General features: G+C 49.5%; 1 protein-coding gene across 4 annotated transcripts in view; it reads right to left on the bottom strand.

The window, feature by feature from the left end:
• Positions 1-17,735, bottom strand: part of PTPN3 (protein tyrosine phosphatase non-receptor type 3) — a 110,952-nt gene that overhangs the window by 32,047 nt on the left and 61,170 nt on the right. For all 4 annotated transcript variants that reach the window (XM_044265171.1, XM_044265175.1, XM_044265173.1 and 1 more), the window contains exons 12-16: positions 17,378-17,550; positions 13,591-13,725; positions 10,879-11,055; positions 1,355-1,541; positions 1,102-1,179 (exon numbers count right to left, since the gene is read on the bottom strand). In XM_044265171.1, the coding sequence (XP_044121106.1) occupies positions 1,102-1,179; positions 1,355-1,541; positions 10,879-11,055; positions 13,591-13,725; positions 17,378-17,550 (750 nt within the window). The remainder of the gene's footprint in view (positions 1-1,101; positions 1,180-1,354; positions 1,542-10,878; positions 11,056-13,590; positions 13,726-17,377; positions 17,551-17,735) is intronic.

Genomic DNA, 17,735 nt, shown 5'->3' with positions numbered 1-17,735 from the left:
GGCTCAGATGTCTCTCACTGCCGTTCCCATGTTGCACGAACTAAAGATGTGCTCAGAGGGTCGTGCTCCTTTTTAAAAATGCAACACCCCCTCCCCGCCGAGGACTCTAAAAGCACAGCCTAGAACTGCTGCTGGAAAGGGGGTTTTCAGCATCGGAGACAGAAGCTGCAGAAAAAGTCACAAGCTGCAAGGGCAGGTCTCGGCGGGGCGCTGGGGTACAGGAAGAGGAGTCTGCGGTGGCAGCCGTGGGGGTGGGCAGTGCAGACCGCCCACCCCCGCTCTGCTCTAGAGCAGGGCTTTGTCCACTCTGTAAAGGGCCTGAGGGTAAGTAGGTATGGGAGAGAGGGCTCTGTTCTAACTGCTCAACTCTGCCACTGGCGTCAAAGTAGCTGCAAACCATTTGTAAACGAACGGGTGTGGCCACGTGCGAATAAAACTTTATTTGCAGAAAGAGATGGGGTGTGACTTGTGGGCCAAAGCAGGCAGAGGTGGGGGAGGGCCCTGTACATGGCCTTGTAACTTGCGCTGCTCTTCTCTCGCATCGGCTTTAGTGATGCTCAGGGTTCCCTCGAAACCCCCTCTTCTGGAGATAGATCGACTTGGCCAATGGTGCGTCATAGCTCTGAGCCTCAGTACACGTTTATAAATTGGGTTTAAAAATACCCACTTCGGGGCGCGTGGGTGGCTCAGTGGGTTAAGCCGCTGCCTTCGGCTCAGGTCATGATCTCAGGGTCCTGGGATCAAGTCCCACATTGGGCTCTCTGCTTGGCAGGGAGCCTGCTTCCTCGTCTCTCTCTGCCTGCCTCTCTGCCTACTTGTGATCTTTCTCTGTTAAATAAATAAATAAAATCTTAAAAAAAAAAAAATACCCACTTCACCGATTATAAGCCCTCAGTGGGGTGACATAAAGAAGTGCATGGACAGCACTGAGCACAGCGTAGGCCCCTGGGCTGAGGCAGCGCGATGGCCACGCCAGAAACTCCCCAGTTCTGGGGCCTGAGCCAGTGTCCTCAGTGTCCTTTACTTCAGCAGGCAGCACTCTCCTAATGGGAACTGAAAAGCCATCTAAAGACGGCATCCCTATGAAGACACATGACATACCTTCAGATTAAATCCAAATTTTCCATCTTCATCTGGCGTGATGCGGATCAAAACTAAGTAGCCATCGCCATGATCATTCTGGAAAATGTGGCAGATATGATTAATTATGTTACTTCTCGCTCTTAGGGGCGGTAAGGAGGTGTTTCCCCTTGGTCCACATTACTTGAATCGCCCCCAGGGCACCTCGGCCCAGGGAAGCCTGGGTGGTCGCCGACCGGGCCGCTCAGCAGCCCCGGGACCCAAGCTCACCCACCTTGTCACAGTAGTACTGGCTGCAGTCCTCGGCGGAGCCCCCTTTGGTCACCCTGTGGAAATCCTCTAAGAACTGCTGATCGACGCCATCTGGTGAGCAGGAGCCTGGAGCATTTGAAGATGAAGACACAGAACTGGATGACTTCTGGGTCAGGCAGCTTTGTGCTGGATTGTTCTCGGATATACTCCTTCATTATGGGGAAGGAGGAGACATCTTACTCACTGGATTAACATGGTAGCAGAGCAAGCATCATTGACGGTCAGGGCCTGGCATCCCAGGGCTGTCATGAATTCCTGCAACCTTAGGAGAGCTCCAAAGGTCAGTGCCGGGGCTCTGGCACACCCGGGGTCCACGGACTGCCCTTGCTCTTGTCTGGCCTGAATATCACCACCTTTAGTTTTGAGGAAAAGGTGCAGGAGGGCAGGGAGGATCCAGGAGCTGCTGAAAACTCAGCTCCCTTCCCAGGTCCTCTGAAGGTGACAGGGAAATGTGCCCAGCTACTCTGGTGGCTTAATTACCAAAGCTCACTCAGATGTACGCCTCCATCCCTTCTGAAAGCTTTTTCCTTTCATCTCATTCCTGCTGTTAGCTCTGTGTCATTAGGACTCTTGGCTACCCAGCTCCCCCAAATGGGACTGAAGTTCCATTTCTAAGACATTTACATTAATCCTAGTTTGCAGTATTTGCCTGTGATCTCCATTAATTGCGTACGATGAGATTATACATTTCCCCCCTCTAATATATGTCCTCCTGTGCCCATTTACATTTAATGAATATCAGAAGTTCCTTGGTTTTATCGGTCACATCTCAATAATGCTCAGGAACCACACAAGTTTTGGACGGCACGGTTACAGAATTTTCTTTGTAAAAGATGTTTTTATTTTTTAAAATCTGTTTGTTAATTATTATTGTTGTAAGATTTTATTTATTTATTTGAGAGAGAGAGAACACAAAGGGACAGCGAGAGGGAGAAGCAGACTCCCTGCTGGGCAGAAAGCCGATGCAGGGCTCTATCCCAGGACCCTGAGATGATCACCTGAACTGAAGGCAGATGCTTAACTGACTGAGCCACGGAGGTGTCCCAAGATTTTATTTATTTGAGGGAGAGAGAGCAAGAGAATGAGAGAGCATGAACAGGGCGGGAGGGGCAGAGGGAGAAGCAGACTCCCGGCTGAGCAGGGAGCCTGTCACAGGGCTCTATCCCAGGACCCTGGGATCATGACCTAAGTTTAAGGCCAATGCTTAACAGCCTGAGCCAACAGAACATTCCCATCAGCACAGGAAATTCTGTCTTAGAAAATTACAGACTATGAGAACAGTCCCTCTGAAATCCTTTGGTCTAACTCCCATTTCACAGATGAAGAAACTATGGTCTAGAGAGGCTGAGTGACTTGCCCAAAGGCACTCAGCTTTCCGCTCACTTAACATACAGAATCTGATGGACTTGGGTCCCCAGGCATCTTTCTTTTCCAGACCACACCAAGTCTGTTCCTAAGACCCCCTCCAACCCTCCCACCACAGAGGGTCACAGGGATTAACCATCTCAGCTGTCACTGTGTAGGACACTCGACTTCTCTGCATCACACACCCCCCCCACTATCTTCCCTCCAGAGCCACAGGCCTAGCAAAAGATGCCTTAAAATGCCTATAGGCCATAGGGTTTTCTTTACCTACTACAGACTCTGCCACATTCTAACCTCAAATGGACTTAAAAGATGACAGAGGAGAGTAGACAGGGCATTCAGTGACACATAATACACAAATGAGGGTGCTGCTGCCTCATTAAATTTTTACCTCAAACCCTTATCCGTGGATTTTTCATGAAATTGGGGCTTCTGTTTCCTAGAAAATTCAAATTATCTTACTCTAAACATAAAATCTGTATCATGTTCACACAATAATTCACTATCTGAATTTATGTGAATATAAAAATTCAGTGACAGACCAGTGTAGAAATAACAGTGATATGCAAGACAAGAGTGTGGCCTTATGGCCTTCGAGGGGCTGGGTGACGAGGGGTGCTATGGAAGGGAAAGGGTTTCAGAGACAGGATATTTTAGAAGTGAAGCTGTATACCGGTGGTAAGTTTTCAGAGTGAAAATGAGTGAATTTTTAATTTACTTAAAGCTTTAAAAAAATTACCCCCAAATAGGGTAACTTGGCCTGTTTCATGCATATAAGAGCACCCCCTAGTGGCAGGAGGGGCAACTGCTTGGCAGCTGCCAGACAAAAATCAAGCCAAACCCAGTTTAGGAAACACTATTTCCAGTTCTAGAGGTGGAGCTGAACCCTTAATGTGAAGTTGCAAATAGCAAACAAGCTTCAAATGTTTGGAAGACTCTGGAGGGTGACAGCGACAGAAAAGGTGAAGGGCATATAAACAAAAAAGCAGAAGAGCAAAGTAACAAAGCAGAAGAGAACTAATTTCAAGAAAAAAGTCTAATTTTATGTCCATGATGTTTAATTTCTACATTTTGGATGCGTGGCTTATATAATATAAAGTTTTAAAGTATTTTTCTTTTTCAGTATAAAATGTAACGGTCGATCTAACACAGCCCACAGTGCTAAAAATAATATATTCCAAGTCATTATGTGCCCAATCCTATTTTCTAAGTAGGGATGGAGAGGTTACTTTTAGAGAGCAATTTATTAAACATATGACGATTTTTTTTGGCTGATCAACTATGTACAGACGTTCCCTGTAGGCTTCAGTAGCGTTCTGCTCAGCGTGCAGGATGGACAGACAGATGGTGAGGAGGACATCAAATGAGAAGCAACAAGAACGTGGCAGCTGGATACAGCACACGGATGCCAGGAGCCAAGATGCCAAACCAAGCAGGCGTCTTCCCTCCTTGGGGCAGGACGCTTCGTGCTACTGAGGGGGAGCCTGGTGGGCGAGGAGGGATGAGGGGAGCCGCCAGGGGTACCTGGGTTCTAAGGAAAGGAGTGAAGAGAGGGGGGTAGGATGAGCTGAGGCAAGAAGTCAGTGTGGGCTGAGAAAGCCAGTAGCTAGGAAGAGGGTCTGTGCCTGAGGCAGGAAAGGGGCACTTGTCAGAGGAGCGGGGACACGGTGGGTGGGGAGGGACTGTCACTGCTGTCTGGGAGCCAGAGCAGCCAGGGAGGGGCTGCCCACCTCCAGCTCGCCAGGGAGACAGGGGCAAGGACAGACTGACCGGCAGACCGAAGCGCATTCACCTGCAGGAAACAGATGCTTCAGAACACTCAGTGCCACCGACTACAGGTATGAGAAGCCAAAGTCACGCCAGAATTCATCTCTCAGAAGAGCAGCAAAGCTAAGGAAATTGCAAATGGTAGGACTGCCCACGAAAGAAAACTCCCGCATTGGGATGCTTTGATGCCACAGCTCCCTAAACCCTACGAAAGGACAATGACCTGCACCTTCAAGCCTATTGGAGGGAGCAAAGCCGTGCTCCACGGAAGGCGTCCTGGCTCTAACTGGGTGCCTGGTGAGGAGGTGTTTGCTGGGTGGTGTGACAGAACAGGGGCCATTTGCTGTCATTTCTCTCTCGAGTCTATGAGCTTCTCCATGTTGGCAGAGACCTTCATCCTCTTCCTCTTCCTCTTTCTCTCCTATCCTAGCACACAAGACACCCAGCCAGGCACGCAGCGAGAGCTCAAGCATGGTGCTGAGTGAATGAACAAGAAAACCACCTTCCTGAAGTAGCTGGGCTTGGCTGAGTTACGCTAGAAGAGCACAGAATTCACTCGGTCACCTGGAGGTGGAGGGGAAAAGGTGGGCTGTGTAGCTCCCAGCTTCTGCGAGCTTAGAGCTTCTGAGGGTGTCATGTTCATACGGGTCCCCTGAGGATCTTGTTAAAATGCAGACTCTGATTCAGCAGGCCTGGGCTGGGCCTGAGGCTCACATTTTCAGCAAGCTCTCAGGAGATGCTGATGTTCCTGAGCTGTGGCTGAAGCGGGAGTGTGAAGGTTACAAGAAAGGGTACCAGCTCCCCCCTAGTGCCATGTTTCTTGTGAATGAGATTTGTGGAGAAATTTTTCATATGGATCTTATCTTCACATCAGGGTCGCTGAATGACAAACAGAATACTCTTTTCAAGTGTGGGTTTTTAGGACATGGAGACGTTCTGCACACGATACTCTGAAGATACTCTGAAATCTGTTGTAAATGCGAACGGCCCAAGATCAAAGCTTCAGAAGTGGCAGAAGTGGCTCAGGGAGTACAGGGCAGAAGGGTTGCTTTCTGGGCTCTATTATTTCTGCACTAATGGAATCATGGGTCGTGCATCGGTCCCACACCCCCGGCTTCTCCCTCAGACGTGAAGATACCGCAACAGCAAGAAAGCCCTTCCATTGCAGTCTCTTCATGCTTTAGCTCTCTGAGGAGAGTTTCCTGCCATATGACCGGCCGCAGACCTACCACACGGCTCTGCTCACAAATGATGGTTAACCTAAACTCGCCAAAGGAGGTCTGTTTGATTTCTTCATGTGCATATAAATCAAATCGTGCAATGCTGTTCACAGGACATGGGTACCTAACGTGAAGGTGGCAGAGGGGGCATCCCACTGCTTCCTGTAACCATCTGTCTATCTGTCCATCTGTCTGTCCAACCATGCAAGTACTCACTGAATATGTACTAAGTGCCGGGCACCATGCCAGGTCTGGGGGAAGGAGAGGGTCACAGGGCACTATCCCTGCTCTCAGAGAACTCACAGTCTACTTTCAGAGCAGAATTAAGAAAAAAAAAAAGAGAAGAATTTAAAGTATAAAAATAATCAAATAATATCTTGTTGCCATGGAGATGTTCAGATGTCTGATATACAGCGGGAAGCCAGGAGAGCCTTCACAGAGCAGGGAGCGCTGGACCTGGAGTTCGAGAGATGAATTAGCAGAGGTCTGAACAGGTAGCTGAGAAGGAAGGAGAAGATGGACTAGGAAAAATACTATTAACAAAAAGGACAAAATAGCAGCATATGCAGAGGCATGAAACTCTGAAGAAGTGACATGCTGGGACACAGATTTCCCAAAGAGAAGTCTGTTGACTTGTGAGGGATGGCTTGGGACGGCAGACCCAAGGTTAAGGACACGATCATGACCGTCCCCATGACCAATGACGGTGGGTGACTGGGATTCACAGTGGCACAGTGTTCCACTTCAAGAACAGCCTGGGAGGAAGATGACCGAGGTGAGGGCCTCGCAGAGGAAGGCAGAAGAAAAGGAGTCTAGGATGACTGAGGTTTCCAACGGCTGCAAACAAGGTAGTAGTGAAATGCGGTCCTTACTCGCCCAGACCCAGGAGGAGCCACAGGTGGGACAGGGAGACGGTGAGTGGAGACTGGGGTCCCTGAGGTTTAAGGCATCGGTCATGCGTCCACATGCAAGTGGTCAGATGTCCTGGTGGTGGACAGGCGCGGTGCAGAGAAAACAAACACAGAACCGCTAAGGCAGCCCCGTGGCGGGCTGGCCTCCTCCGACAGAAACCCTCAGATGTACACCGATCCCGTCACCCCGTCCCAATCCGGGGGTCGCCCTCTAGTCCAGGACTGACGTGCAGAGAACGGTGACCAGCAGGCTGAAGGGTGGGCAGTGGCCGACGGAATGGGAAGTGATGTAAAGGAGGGGAGATGGGGCTGTGAGGGAGAATGAGAAAGGGACGTCACCTGTGTTGTTCCAGGAGCTCGAGGCCGGGATCTGCAAATGGCAGGGCTCGTGCTGGCCCAGCGTCCAGGACAAGGCCTCCTGCACAGGCTGGACGACGGGGCTGCCCACCACCAGGACAGGCTGCCCCACGGCCGGCGGGGAGACCCAGGTGGCTGGGCCGGGTGTGCTCCCGCACGGCCGATGTGGCTCCAGAGGGGGTTCCCAGAGTCCCTCTCGATGAGCAGAAGTTCTTTTTAGAAGTGTTTAACAGCGGAGGGTAAACACACACACTACAAAACTGACCGTTCCAGCCTTTCTCGAGTGTACCGTTCAGTAGCGTTAGGTGCACTCACATGTTGTCTGCATAGAGTTTTGAGGAAAAAAAGTGACAGCCGCCCCGTGTCCCCCGGAACAAGGCAGGCTCTGAAGAGAGCGGCCAGCAAACCCCGAGGCCTCACCCCCCCAGAGCCGCCCGCCCTCTGAGCACCCGTCAGGGCAACCGGGAAAAACCAACGACGAAAAAGCCCTTCCAATACGACCCTGCTCTGTGCCGCCCGTGGGTTTTCTGCCAGGCTCTGCTCGGGAAAAGTCACTGTTCCTTCAGGGAACCTCCCCTCCCCCGTTTTCTGGGTCGTGGGGAGTGGTCGGTTTAAAAAAAAAACTTTTCTCCCCCCATGAAGGAAACTGCCTTTCCCTGCAGAGTCCGGACTTTGCTCTGAAGCCAGCGAAGGAGCATGGAAGGGCTGAGAACCTTGGGAGTAACAAAAGAGCACAGCGGACTCGGGCACAAAGCGAACTGCCAAGGATTCAGAACGATAATCATGAACTTGGCGGCGCTGCTCTAAATACGGAACCGCCCGGACGGTGACTCACCCGCCAAGATAACGTTCAGAGAGCCTGAGCCGCACCACTCCGGGTCGGGAGCCCCATCTCTCTGCTCTTGTCCCTCCTTTCTCTTTCTTCTGCTTGTTTACACGGGTACAGAACGGTACACTTCATTCTCCTTTCTACAGGGAGCCCTCCAGACTGCGATATTATTCTCTGACAGAATAGTTCTTTGTGCCTCTTAGCACAAACAGGCCGTCGAAAACATGCCAGACATTTCTTAAAGGCCTTGCAAGTAAACACTCCCTCCAGTAACCACCCCCAGTTTTTTTCATTAAGCACAGAACAACCTTGCCTGCTTGCCCTGGGCAGGAGAGGGACCCCCGACCCCCGGACTCTGGGGGCAGCGGGGGGGCAGCTGCCTCGGAAGACCCAGCGGGCGGCAGCTTCCCGCCAGCAGGGAGGGGTCCCCACCTGAGGCGGCAGGGCCTGCCACGTTTCACCTGCTCGCCCCACGTGCCGCGCACGGCCACCGAGGGGACTCCGTGAGACGTCTCCTGTCACACCTCGCAGAGCCGTGACAAGGAAGGCTGCGTTGCAATCACCATTATTTGCTACTTTGAACATTAAGCCGCAAGACAGAAAGTGCCCCGGGGATGACACATCTTACAAGGTCTCACGGGGGGGGGGTTTCAGACAGAATGGATGGGCCACGCGTCGGGGTGTGCACGGCCTGAAGTTACTTGAATTAGACAGGACTTAAGGAAATGAGTTTTGAATCTAATTTTCATGAATTTTTTTTTTTTTAAAGTAGGCTCCCCGCCTACTGTGGAGCCCAACGTAGCACTTGAACTCATGACCCTGAGATCAAGACCTGAGCTGAGAGCAAGAGCCAGCTGCTTAACAGACTGAGCCACCCAGGTGCCCCTGAATGTCAAGTCCAATAGCCCTACGTGGCTAGTGGCTTCTGTGTTAGGCTTTGATGGTCTCGCTGCCACATGATGCCACGATGTGGGTAGCAGGCCACGGCAGGAAAATCTGATGTAGGACACGTAATTGGGTTTCTCAGGACCCTCAGACTATTCCCCAAACCCTTTCCTTTTCCCAAAGTGGTAGAAGACGCAGTGACGAAGGCTGACAATATGCTGTTTGTCCAGCTGGACTGGAGGCCCCTTAAGGCAAAGACTTGTCTAATTCGCCTTGACGTTCCCTCCGTGAGCAGCAAAGGGTACGTACGGCATGCCGCTGTGGTCCGCACCACATCCAGCCTTGAAAAACACCCACACCCCACCGGACAGCATCCCTCTCTCTCTGTATGGCACCGATCAGTACCGCCAACGGCACTTTCTGTGATGATGGGAAGGTTCTCTGTCTGCTCCATCCAGTATGGTAGTCGTTACCTACATGTGGCTCCTGAGCACTTGAAATGAGGCTCGGATGACTGAGGAATGGGATTTCAATGTTAAGAAACTTAAATCTGCTACCCTGGACCACGGGAGTCTGGACAGTCCCCAATTCCATGACGGGGCTGCAAACCACAAGAGGAAGGGATGCCAGGGAGGGTGTGAGACTGAGCTTCCCAGAGCCCTCGATCCATTTCCCAAACCCTCTTTCTCCTTTCCCGAAAGCTACACAACCCCGTGGCCAACTCAAACTGGCTCAAACCATGCAGGCCTGCATTCTTGCCTTGTCTATCTAGGTTGGCAAAGCCATGGTGTCACACGAAGGAACTCACACCCTTCCACACTGTCACTTCAACAGGCCTGCAAGTTGGAGCAAGAGATAGGGATCATTTCAACAAAAGCATCACCCGAGCTCAGGTCACAAGGAAACAATGACGAGAGAATTATTTAACCAGAGGTGTTAAGAACACAGATAAGCTAGAAACCACATTTGATGCGGTCAGGGACAATAGAGAGGTAACAACCTCCCATGTAAGGGGGAAGCCAGATTTGCAATTCACCTGCGAGGTCCAGAACACAGTCAGGGTGTGCTGAGTGCGTTAAGCCTACCAGCTAGAGTGGTAAAAATTTACAGATTAACTAAAGTGCCTTCTCGCTAATCCTGTGCCATTAGGGGAGGCATTATGTTCCAGATTTCCGGTAGAGTATGGCACTTAAACAGCATCAATACTCCATGCCTATGGTTGACTTCCTAATGGTTGACCCGGTCTTCTCATACTTGTCATTTTATCTCTGATTAGGTCTTGTCCACTGCAAAAGCTTGATTTTGAGATCGCTTACTCTAAAATGTATAGATCGGGTAGGACTGTGAATTCATTACGAGCAAAAAGTAAGACCCATGACAAAGGCAAGGAAGAGCAGGGGCTCTGTCAGAAGCTGGAGGGAGGGAAGCCCAAGCAACTGAGCCCACCGGGGAGCGCTGGGTTCCCTGCTCATCAAGACAGAAGGAATGAGTGAATTCAATACAGCTAACTGAATCATAAAAGCACTCAACCCAGAACTTTTGGAAAGACATTTTTACCCTGGCCTTGAGATGTGAAGGGAGTCTGTCACATTTAACAAAGGGAAAGTGGGGACATAAAAGAATTTAACCCCAACTGTCGACAAAAAGTTAACAAAAATGCAGGCGATGGTCTTTGCATGTTTTTGCATTACACTAATGATTCATTAAAGACGAGCCTCTCTCCCCATAAAACCCCGAGGGCACACTGTGGGTCTCAGGCTTTCTGTGGACGGGTCTAAGTAAGCCTATCTCCTGTGACCCAGAAACCTTGCAGGGGTTGAAACTTTGGCAATCTAGAGAAATACTGTTATTCAGATTAACCTAGCTATCGCTCTGGAACATGTACTAATTAAAACAGGGCTTTGCTCATCAAGTAGAGACCGTTCAAGAGAGCTAACACGCCTGAGACGATACAAGACAAAGTGCAAGCCTGAGACCCCAGGCGGACAGCTTGTCCCCCCTGGGGTGGAAGGACACTCTGACGCAGGCAGAGGGCCGCGGACCCGAGCTGGCTGCAGGCTCCAGCCCTTGATTTAAATGGCCATCTCTGGGCCTGAGCAAATCCCTCCACAGCCAAAATGCACAGATACAAAGAAGAGAACATGTTTCTTACTCTCGGTGCGGGCTTCGGTTCTGAGAAACCTCCGATTCGCTGTCTTTAGGGGACAGGGAGCCCTTGTACGTGTAAAACACATCTTCGGTTTCCGTAATGTAGGTCATCTCGTTCGCAAGGTTATCTGCAGAAGAGTGCCGAGGCTTTCGGATTTCGTGCCGGAGCCTAGGACTTCGCCTGCGTGGGGGCAAGGTCGAGTGTGAAGTGTTGAAAGCAAATTCCACTTAAAAACTTTACCAGGCATCAGGGATCTAACTTCGTGCCCTGACCTTTCTAAGGATGCCTTGGCTCGCGCTGTTGGAAATTAAGAACCGGTTAACTCATCGCCACACTGGGATCCACCCAGGGCCACACCCGTCCCCGAGACTGTCAGCCCCCGCGCCGTAGCCCCCAGCATGGTGGCCTTGGCTATAAAAACAGGCCGATGAGATTAATTTATGCCCTTTGGGAAGTGGCGAGGTTGATTTAAAGTACCCTCCTAGGAAGACGCAAGCTCTCAGGGCACAAATAACAGACTATCCTGACTACTGGTCAACGCTTCAGATTCGTTCGAACACCAGTATTAAGGAACGGGTTTAGAAGCCAAGATACATGGTGCCTGGATGGCTCAGGAGGGTAAGTATCTGCCTTCCACTTGGTTCGTGATCTCAGGGTGCTGGGATCGACCCCTGCACTGGGCTCCCCGCTCGATGGCTAGCCTGCTTTCTCCCTCTCCCTCTGTCTGCTGGTCCCCCTGCTTGTGCTCTTTCTCTGTCAAATAAATAAATAAAATATACAAAATTAAAAAAAAAAAAGCAGCAGCAGCAGCAGCAGCCAAAATATAGTTTTTGGCAAAACCAAAACCTTACTTCAACTACATCCCTTCATGGAATTTCACTTAATCCAAGAGGAAATTTTTTCTAACATTTTTATTTATTGGACAGAGAAAGAGAGAACATGAGCCCGGGGAGCAGCAGAGGGAGAGGAAGCCCGATACAGGGCTTGATCCCAGGACCCAGAGATCATGACCTGAGCCCAAGGCAGATGCTTCCCAACTGAGCCATCCAGATGCCCCGAAATGTTTGCTTTTAAAAATACAGCCTGTATGCCCTATTAGACGGGCATGGCACCACCACCCTGTTTCTCCGACAGCAGCAGCTGCTGTGTGGCTTTAGGCAACTCACACCACCTCTCTGGGCCTCAGCTGTACCCACCTGCTTCTGAGAATGACCCAATGAAGCTGTGTTCTCTGGACCACTGGCGTGGCCCCTGGGCATCAGCTCCTGCAGTGGGTGACTCCGGGCTGCTGAGCCTTCTACTTTCTCTCCGTTTTTCTGCCTTCTTCTTCCTTAACCGTGTCTCCTGGACACTGCCAGGGCCTCCGCTATTCCCATTCCCCCGGGGCCCAGATAATCAATAATACTGTGTCCGGAGCAGGGAAGAAAGGCTCGTGACTCCTCAGAAGGGGACCTATAAATAGCAGTCAGAGCTCCCGGCCACGGGTGTGGCGACATCAAACCCCGCTGTTCTCCTGGATGCCGTCCTGAGCCTCCGCTCTGGGGCCCTGGCATCGCTGCCCCCAGAGGCTTCCAGACAAATTAAGCTGCTATGTTACAGCACAGATTTACCACTTTAGGATGAGGGGCCTAAATCTTGGGAAACCAAGAAACAAATCTACTCAGTCATGCCAGGATCTCTAACACCATGTACCATCGGCATCTCTGCCTATAGCATCCGGCCCTGGGGGGTGGGGGCGGGGGAGGTCCCCAGCCAGGGGCCCTGCACAGCAGCCCGGTTTTATGCCTGTTGGAATCTCCCTTAGTCCTACTAGGTCTCTCCTCGGTCATTTGCAGGTCCACCTGCATCTTTTATGGCATGAATACAGAGCCATGCTCTCCAGGCCGGCGGGGAGCTGGGGCAAGGTTTCTGGCTTGGTTTCCCCTCCTCCGGACGACGCCCGGCCATTCTGGACGGGTTCACAAAACTGGCCTGGTGTCTCTGAGGAACATTCTAATACAATACAGTAAGAATTCCACCTGATTTTTTTTTTTTTTCTACTTACAAAGCACTTGTGCACTGTTCAATCATTTGGGTGATTTTTGAACCCTTTGACAGATGGGAAGACTGAGACCCAAGAGGTAAAGAAACTTGTGAGTTAACAAAAGGGCCCAAATCTGAAGCCGGGTGATGCGGCTACACGCTGTCCTTCCCACTTTGCCAACTGCTACTTTCTTCCTTTAAAGTCATTCTCTTAAACGCTGGCAGGCTACTTCCCCACGGGCGTCTGCTCCTGCTGCTGAGGGCCACACACCCTACCCGGCGACCCTTTACTAGGTTTTCCCGAAGTTTATTTTGTGTGATGTTAACGGAACACAGACGATGTTAAGCTCGGTGTGCTTCCTTATCACAGGATTTCCCAGAATGTTACTATGCCAGTGTGTACTCTAATTCCAAGAGGGGGCTTTTCAGTAGGCTATAGTTCTCCAACTCAGACCAAATGACTTCTTAAAAACAAGAACACCCCAGCTCCACACACTAAGGAAAATGTTTAGCGAGGCCTGTGTGTGTCATGAGAACAGTAAACCGTTGGTTCCACAAGAGCCAAGCAAGCCACACAAACCTTGATTGTGGGCCACCTATCTTGGGAAGACTTAGGAAGCTGAGTTTTTAAGAGAGATAAAGTTTCTACTGGTGGGTAGTACAAAAAAAAAAAAAAACCAAAGGAGGACGTACCAGTTCGGAGTGATAGGAGGGGAACGAGAAGGCAGGCTCTTGGTTTCTAAGTGCTCCACTGATAATGATCTCCGCATGGCTGGGTTCCACACCATCCCTCCAATCACCTTTTTGCAATACTGGTTATTTACCGACCTGAAAAACCAGAAGCAAGGTTCACTTTCTACGCGGACAGACATGTTCAACAAGATATTACACCATAAAAGAAACAGTCTCTCCACGCACGCTCCCTCCCTGGCGGAGGGCTGGGTTATTAGCTCCTGGATGACAGACACCAGCCAAGGTTACAAGGAGGGGAGGTACGAGGTCCAAAGTGGTTCCCTTCTGCTCTGGCCTTTCCTTGTTGTTTCTCTGCTTCTGGGGAACGTATTTGGCCCTACTACTGTAAACAACAAACTGGCGCTCAGAAGAGAACCAAACCTGACGAGGAGATGAGAAGGTATGTTCAGGCTAACACAAAGACAGTTCAAATAACTTCAAGGAATTTTTCACGTCACTCACAATGGCATGAACACAAACATTAACCATCCTTCCAGGGAGGTGATTTTTGTCATCCGAGCTGGCAGAAGCCCTAAGCTATAAATCATATAAATCTCTCTGAAAGAAGGCCCGAGAATATGCTCCGGTGGTGGTGCTCCATGCCCCGTGCTGTAGGAACAGGCTTCCCCGGAGCTAACGTCCAGGTTCTATTTATACCTAGAGAATTGAAATCTTAGCCATCTAGACCCCCAAGGAATGAATTCTTTGAGGGATGGGGTTTGAAGTCACTATAAAGGAAATCCAGTTCTGTCATTCCTACATTTTTTTTTAAAGAGTTTATCTGTTTATTTGACACAGAGAGAGAGAGAGACACACACGCACACACCAGGGGACAGAATACAAGCAGGGGGAATGGGAGAGGGAGAAGCAGGCTCCCCACTGAGCAGAGAGCCCGATGTGGGGCTTGATCCCAGGACCCTGAAATCATGACCTGAGCCGAAGGCAGATGCCCAACGACTGAGCTACCCATGTGTCCCATGCCATTCCTAAATTTTAAGCAATGTTATAATGTCTTATCAAAACATTCCAGGCGTGCCTGGGTGGCTCAGTGGGTTAAGCCTCTGCCTTCAGCTCAGGTCATGATCTCAGGGTCCTGGGATCGAGCCCCGTGTTGGGCTCTCTGCTCAGCAGGAAGTCTGTTTCCCACCCTCCCTACCTGCCTTTCTGGCTACTTGCGATCGCTGTCTCTCTGTGAAATAAATAAATAAAATCTTAAAAAACAACAACAACAAAAAACATTCCATGCATTTCCTTGCAGCCTAAAACCAATAAGCCAAACAAACAAACAAAAAGAGTAGGACAAAAAACCCAGAAGAACGTGAAACTCTCCTGAAAATATCAAGCTACTCAATTACAGTAAGGAATATCACTGTCACCCTGATCAAAATGTTCACAGCAGAATCACCAGGAGAATCTACATCAGAAAGCAAATCAGCATTGATTGAGAACCTTGCCTCAGAACAAGGGGAGAAAGAGGATTTAAAAGTTTAATGTCATAGTTCCCCAAGGTAAGTGTCACAGGTTATTAATAGATACTCTTTAGGGGGAAAAAAGTGTTTCATTGTCCCTTATGCTTGCAAAATACTGAACCAGTTCCTTTTATGTGGAACCTCTATCAGGAGGCCCCACATGCAAATATGTAGGCGTAGCTCTAGGGTTGGGCAAATCATAGAAGCGAACCTCAATTTTCTCATCTATAAAATGGACACAGTGAGGGCTAAAATCTGCAATACAATGGAGTTGGTCTTCACAGTGAAGAACTGCTGACCTGTGTCCCCAAATCACTGACCCCCAGTGGTAGATTAAAAATGGCTCAAGTTCTTGGACTCTTGAATGTGGGACTCTTGAAAGGGCTGGCCTATAACGGCTCTGACCGAGAGGAGCTGTGGCAGTTCCGGGCCTGGCCTTGAAGATGACTGGGTGCTTCTGCCCTCAGAGCCCTGAACTTCTGCATAAGACATCCAACTACCCTGCTGGAGAGCACACATGAAGAGGCCCTGAGAACAGAGTGAAGGAAGGGGTCCAGGGGGGTCCAGACATCCAATCATTCCATCAGGCATGGGAGCCCAGTCTTCTTGGATCTGCAGCCCAGCCCGGCCACCAGCTGCCTATGGCTGAGAAACCCCAGTCTATATCACATGGAGCAGGGCAGGTGGCTGGCCAAGCCCTTCCCAAATTCTCAATCCACAAAATCTCAAGACAGAAGAGAAAAAAGGTTTTTTTTGGTTGTTGTTGCTGTTGTTGCTTAAAGATTTTATTTATTTGAGAGAGACAGAGAACGTGCACATGGTGGGGAAGCAGAGGGAGAAGGACAAGCAGGCTCCATGTTGAGCGTGGAGCCCCATGTGGGACATGAAATCATGACCCTGAGATCATGACATAAGCTGAAATCAAGGGTTGGACGCCTAACCGACTGAGCCACCCAGGCACCCCAAGATGGTTGGTTGTTTTACTGTACCCAAAATAGGGGTTGTTTATTCTCTTACAGAACCTGCGCACCTCACCCCCAACTCTGTGTTGGCTATATTTGACAGAAATGAGGAAATCTGAACAGTAAATTCAAATTAAAAGCGACACAGGCAGGATCTGAACTCAGTCTTCTCAGCAAAGTCCTGGCTTTCAACTGCTCACTATCCAGTCCTGTCAGCTGGCCCGAAGGCTTAGGTCCAACTAAAGTGAACGGTAAATTCCCATAAAGTTGAGTCTGTGACATATTCAGTAAGAGCCACTAAGCATATAAAATACTAGATAATATTATATGAGCTGGAAACTTTGAAAATATATTTGGTCTTGTTTCATCAGAAGCTGAGAGAGAACACTTCGTGCCATAAATACTATCACTGATACTAACAGAAATTCACTGCTTACTGGATCTATAAAAAGCTACCTAATGATTATCAATGTAATAGGAATGTCACAAAAATAGTCTGATACAGTCCCACATATCAGATAATGGCTTAGAAAGGGGCCCCTGTTTCATTAGTAACAGTCACATCAACAACAAAATTATGAAAACAATTTTTTCAAACCAACCAACCATTTACAGTAGCTTGATCATTTCTGCTAGATCTTATACTTAGAGGGCAGTCTTAGAATAAATACACAAAAACATAAACTGCAGGATTCGTTTAGGAAATACACTCTAAAGTGAAAATTTTAGAAGAGAAATTTCTTCTACTGCACTACTCATTAAATATTCTGATTATCATTCCTGTAGATATCAGTACACATAGGATTTAAATGTAATTTAAATATAATTAAGTATGTGCACGGTACAAAGTAAACACTCGATTGCCAGTTTTCATGATTACTGCTATTTTGTGACTGTGATATGTAGTATATCCCAACGTCACTAGACTCTGGGAAGCCTGATTTCTGCTCATGCATTATTCGGGAGCACTGTATGGAATTAACATTCTGTGGGAGAGGCTGTTCTTAGCAGCAGGACGACCCTCAGAGTCACGGACATGGGCTTCCCTTATTGTGATACGCTGTGGGACTAGCTGTAATTCGGGCTGCTTGGACACTCCCAGAGCAGCTGAGCTGCGGAGGCAGAAAGGAGGGATGGGAACCACGAGCAGCAGCTGAGTATGCGTGGAAGGAGACGCTGTTGCCCCTGAGACACTTGGAGCCACGCAGCTCCCCTTGGAGAGCTGTCAACCCCTTCCCCCGAGGATGTCCCCTACCCGGCGGTGACGGGGACACAGTCACATCTCAGTCTACCATGGATACCCTCAAGAATACTCACTTTTTGGAGTTCCTAGAGCCCATAGTCCAGTACTGAGCCAGAACATTCTTTTCCTGAGGTAGTAGCTTCTTTGCCTGAAAGAACGTATGATGCTCGACGCAGGATTTCCACAAGTTTTTGCAAGATCGGTAATTTAACATGTTGAAGGCCACGATATGTTCCCTGGATTCAGTCTGGGAGGAAAAACACAGTAGAGGTTTACCTGCACAGAGGAAGGAGCAAAGGCTCACAGGAATTCTAAGCCCACATCAGTGGTCGTTGGCTAAGATGCGACAGCGGAAAACCAGCTTCAAAATGCCCGAGGCCACAAACCAGTGTGACAGGGTCAGGAACAGGCTCTGTTAACCAGCTTATTAAT

This window comes from Neovison vison, chromosome 9 (assembly GCF_020171115.1).
Source record: "Neovison vison isolate M4711 chromosome 9, ASM_NN_V1, whole genome shotgun sequence".
Classification (NCBI taxonomy): Eukaryota; Metazoa; Chordata; class Mammalia; order Carnivora; family Mustelidae; genus Neogale; species Neogale vison.
This window is presented reverse-complemented; position numbering and strand designations above follow the sequence as displayed.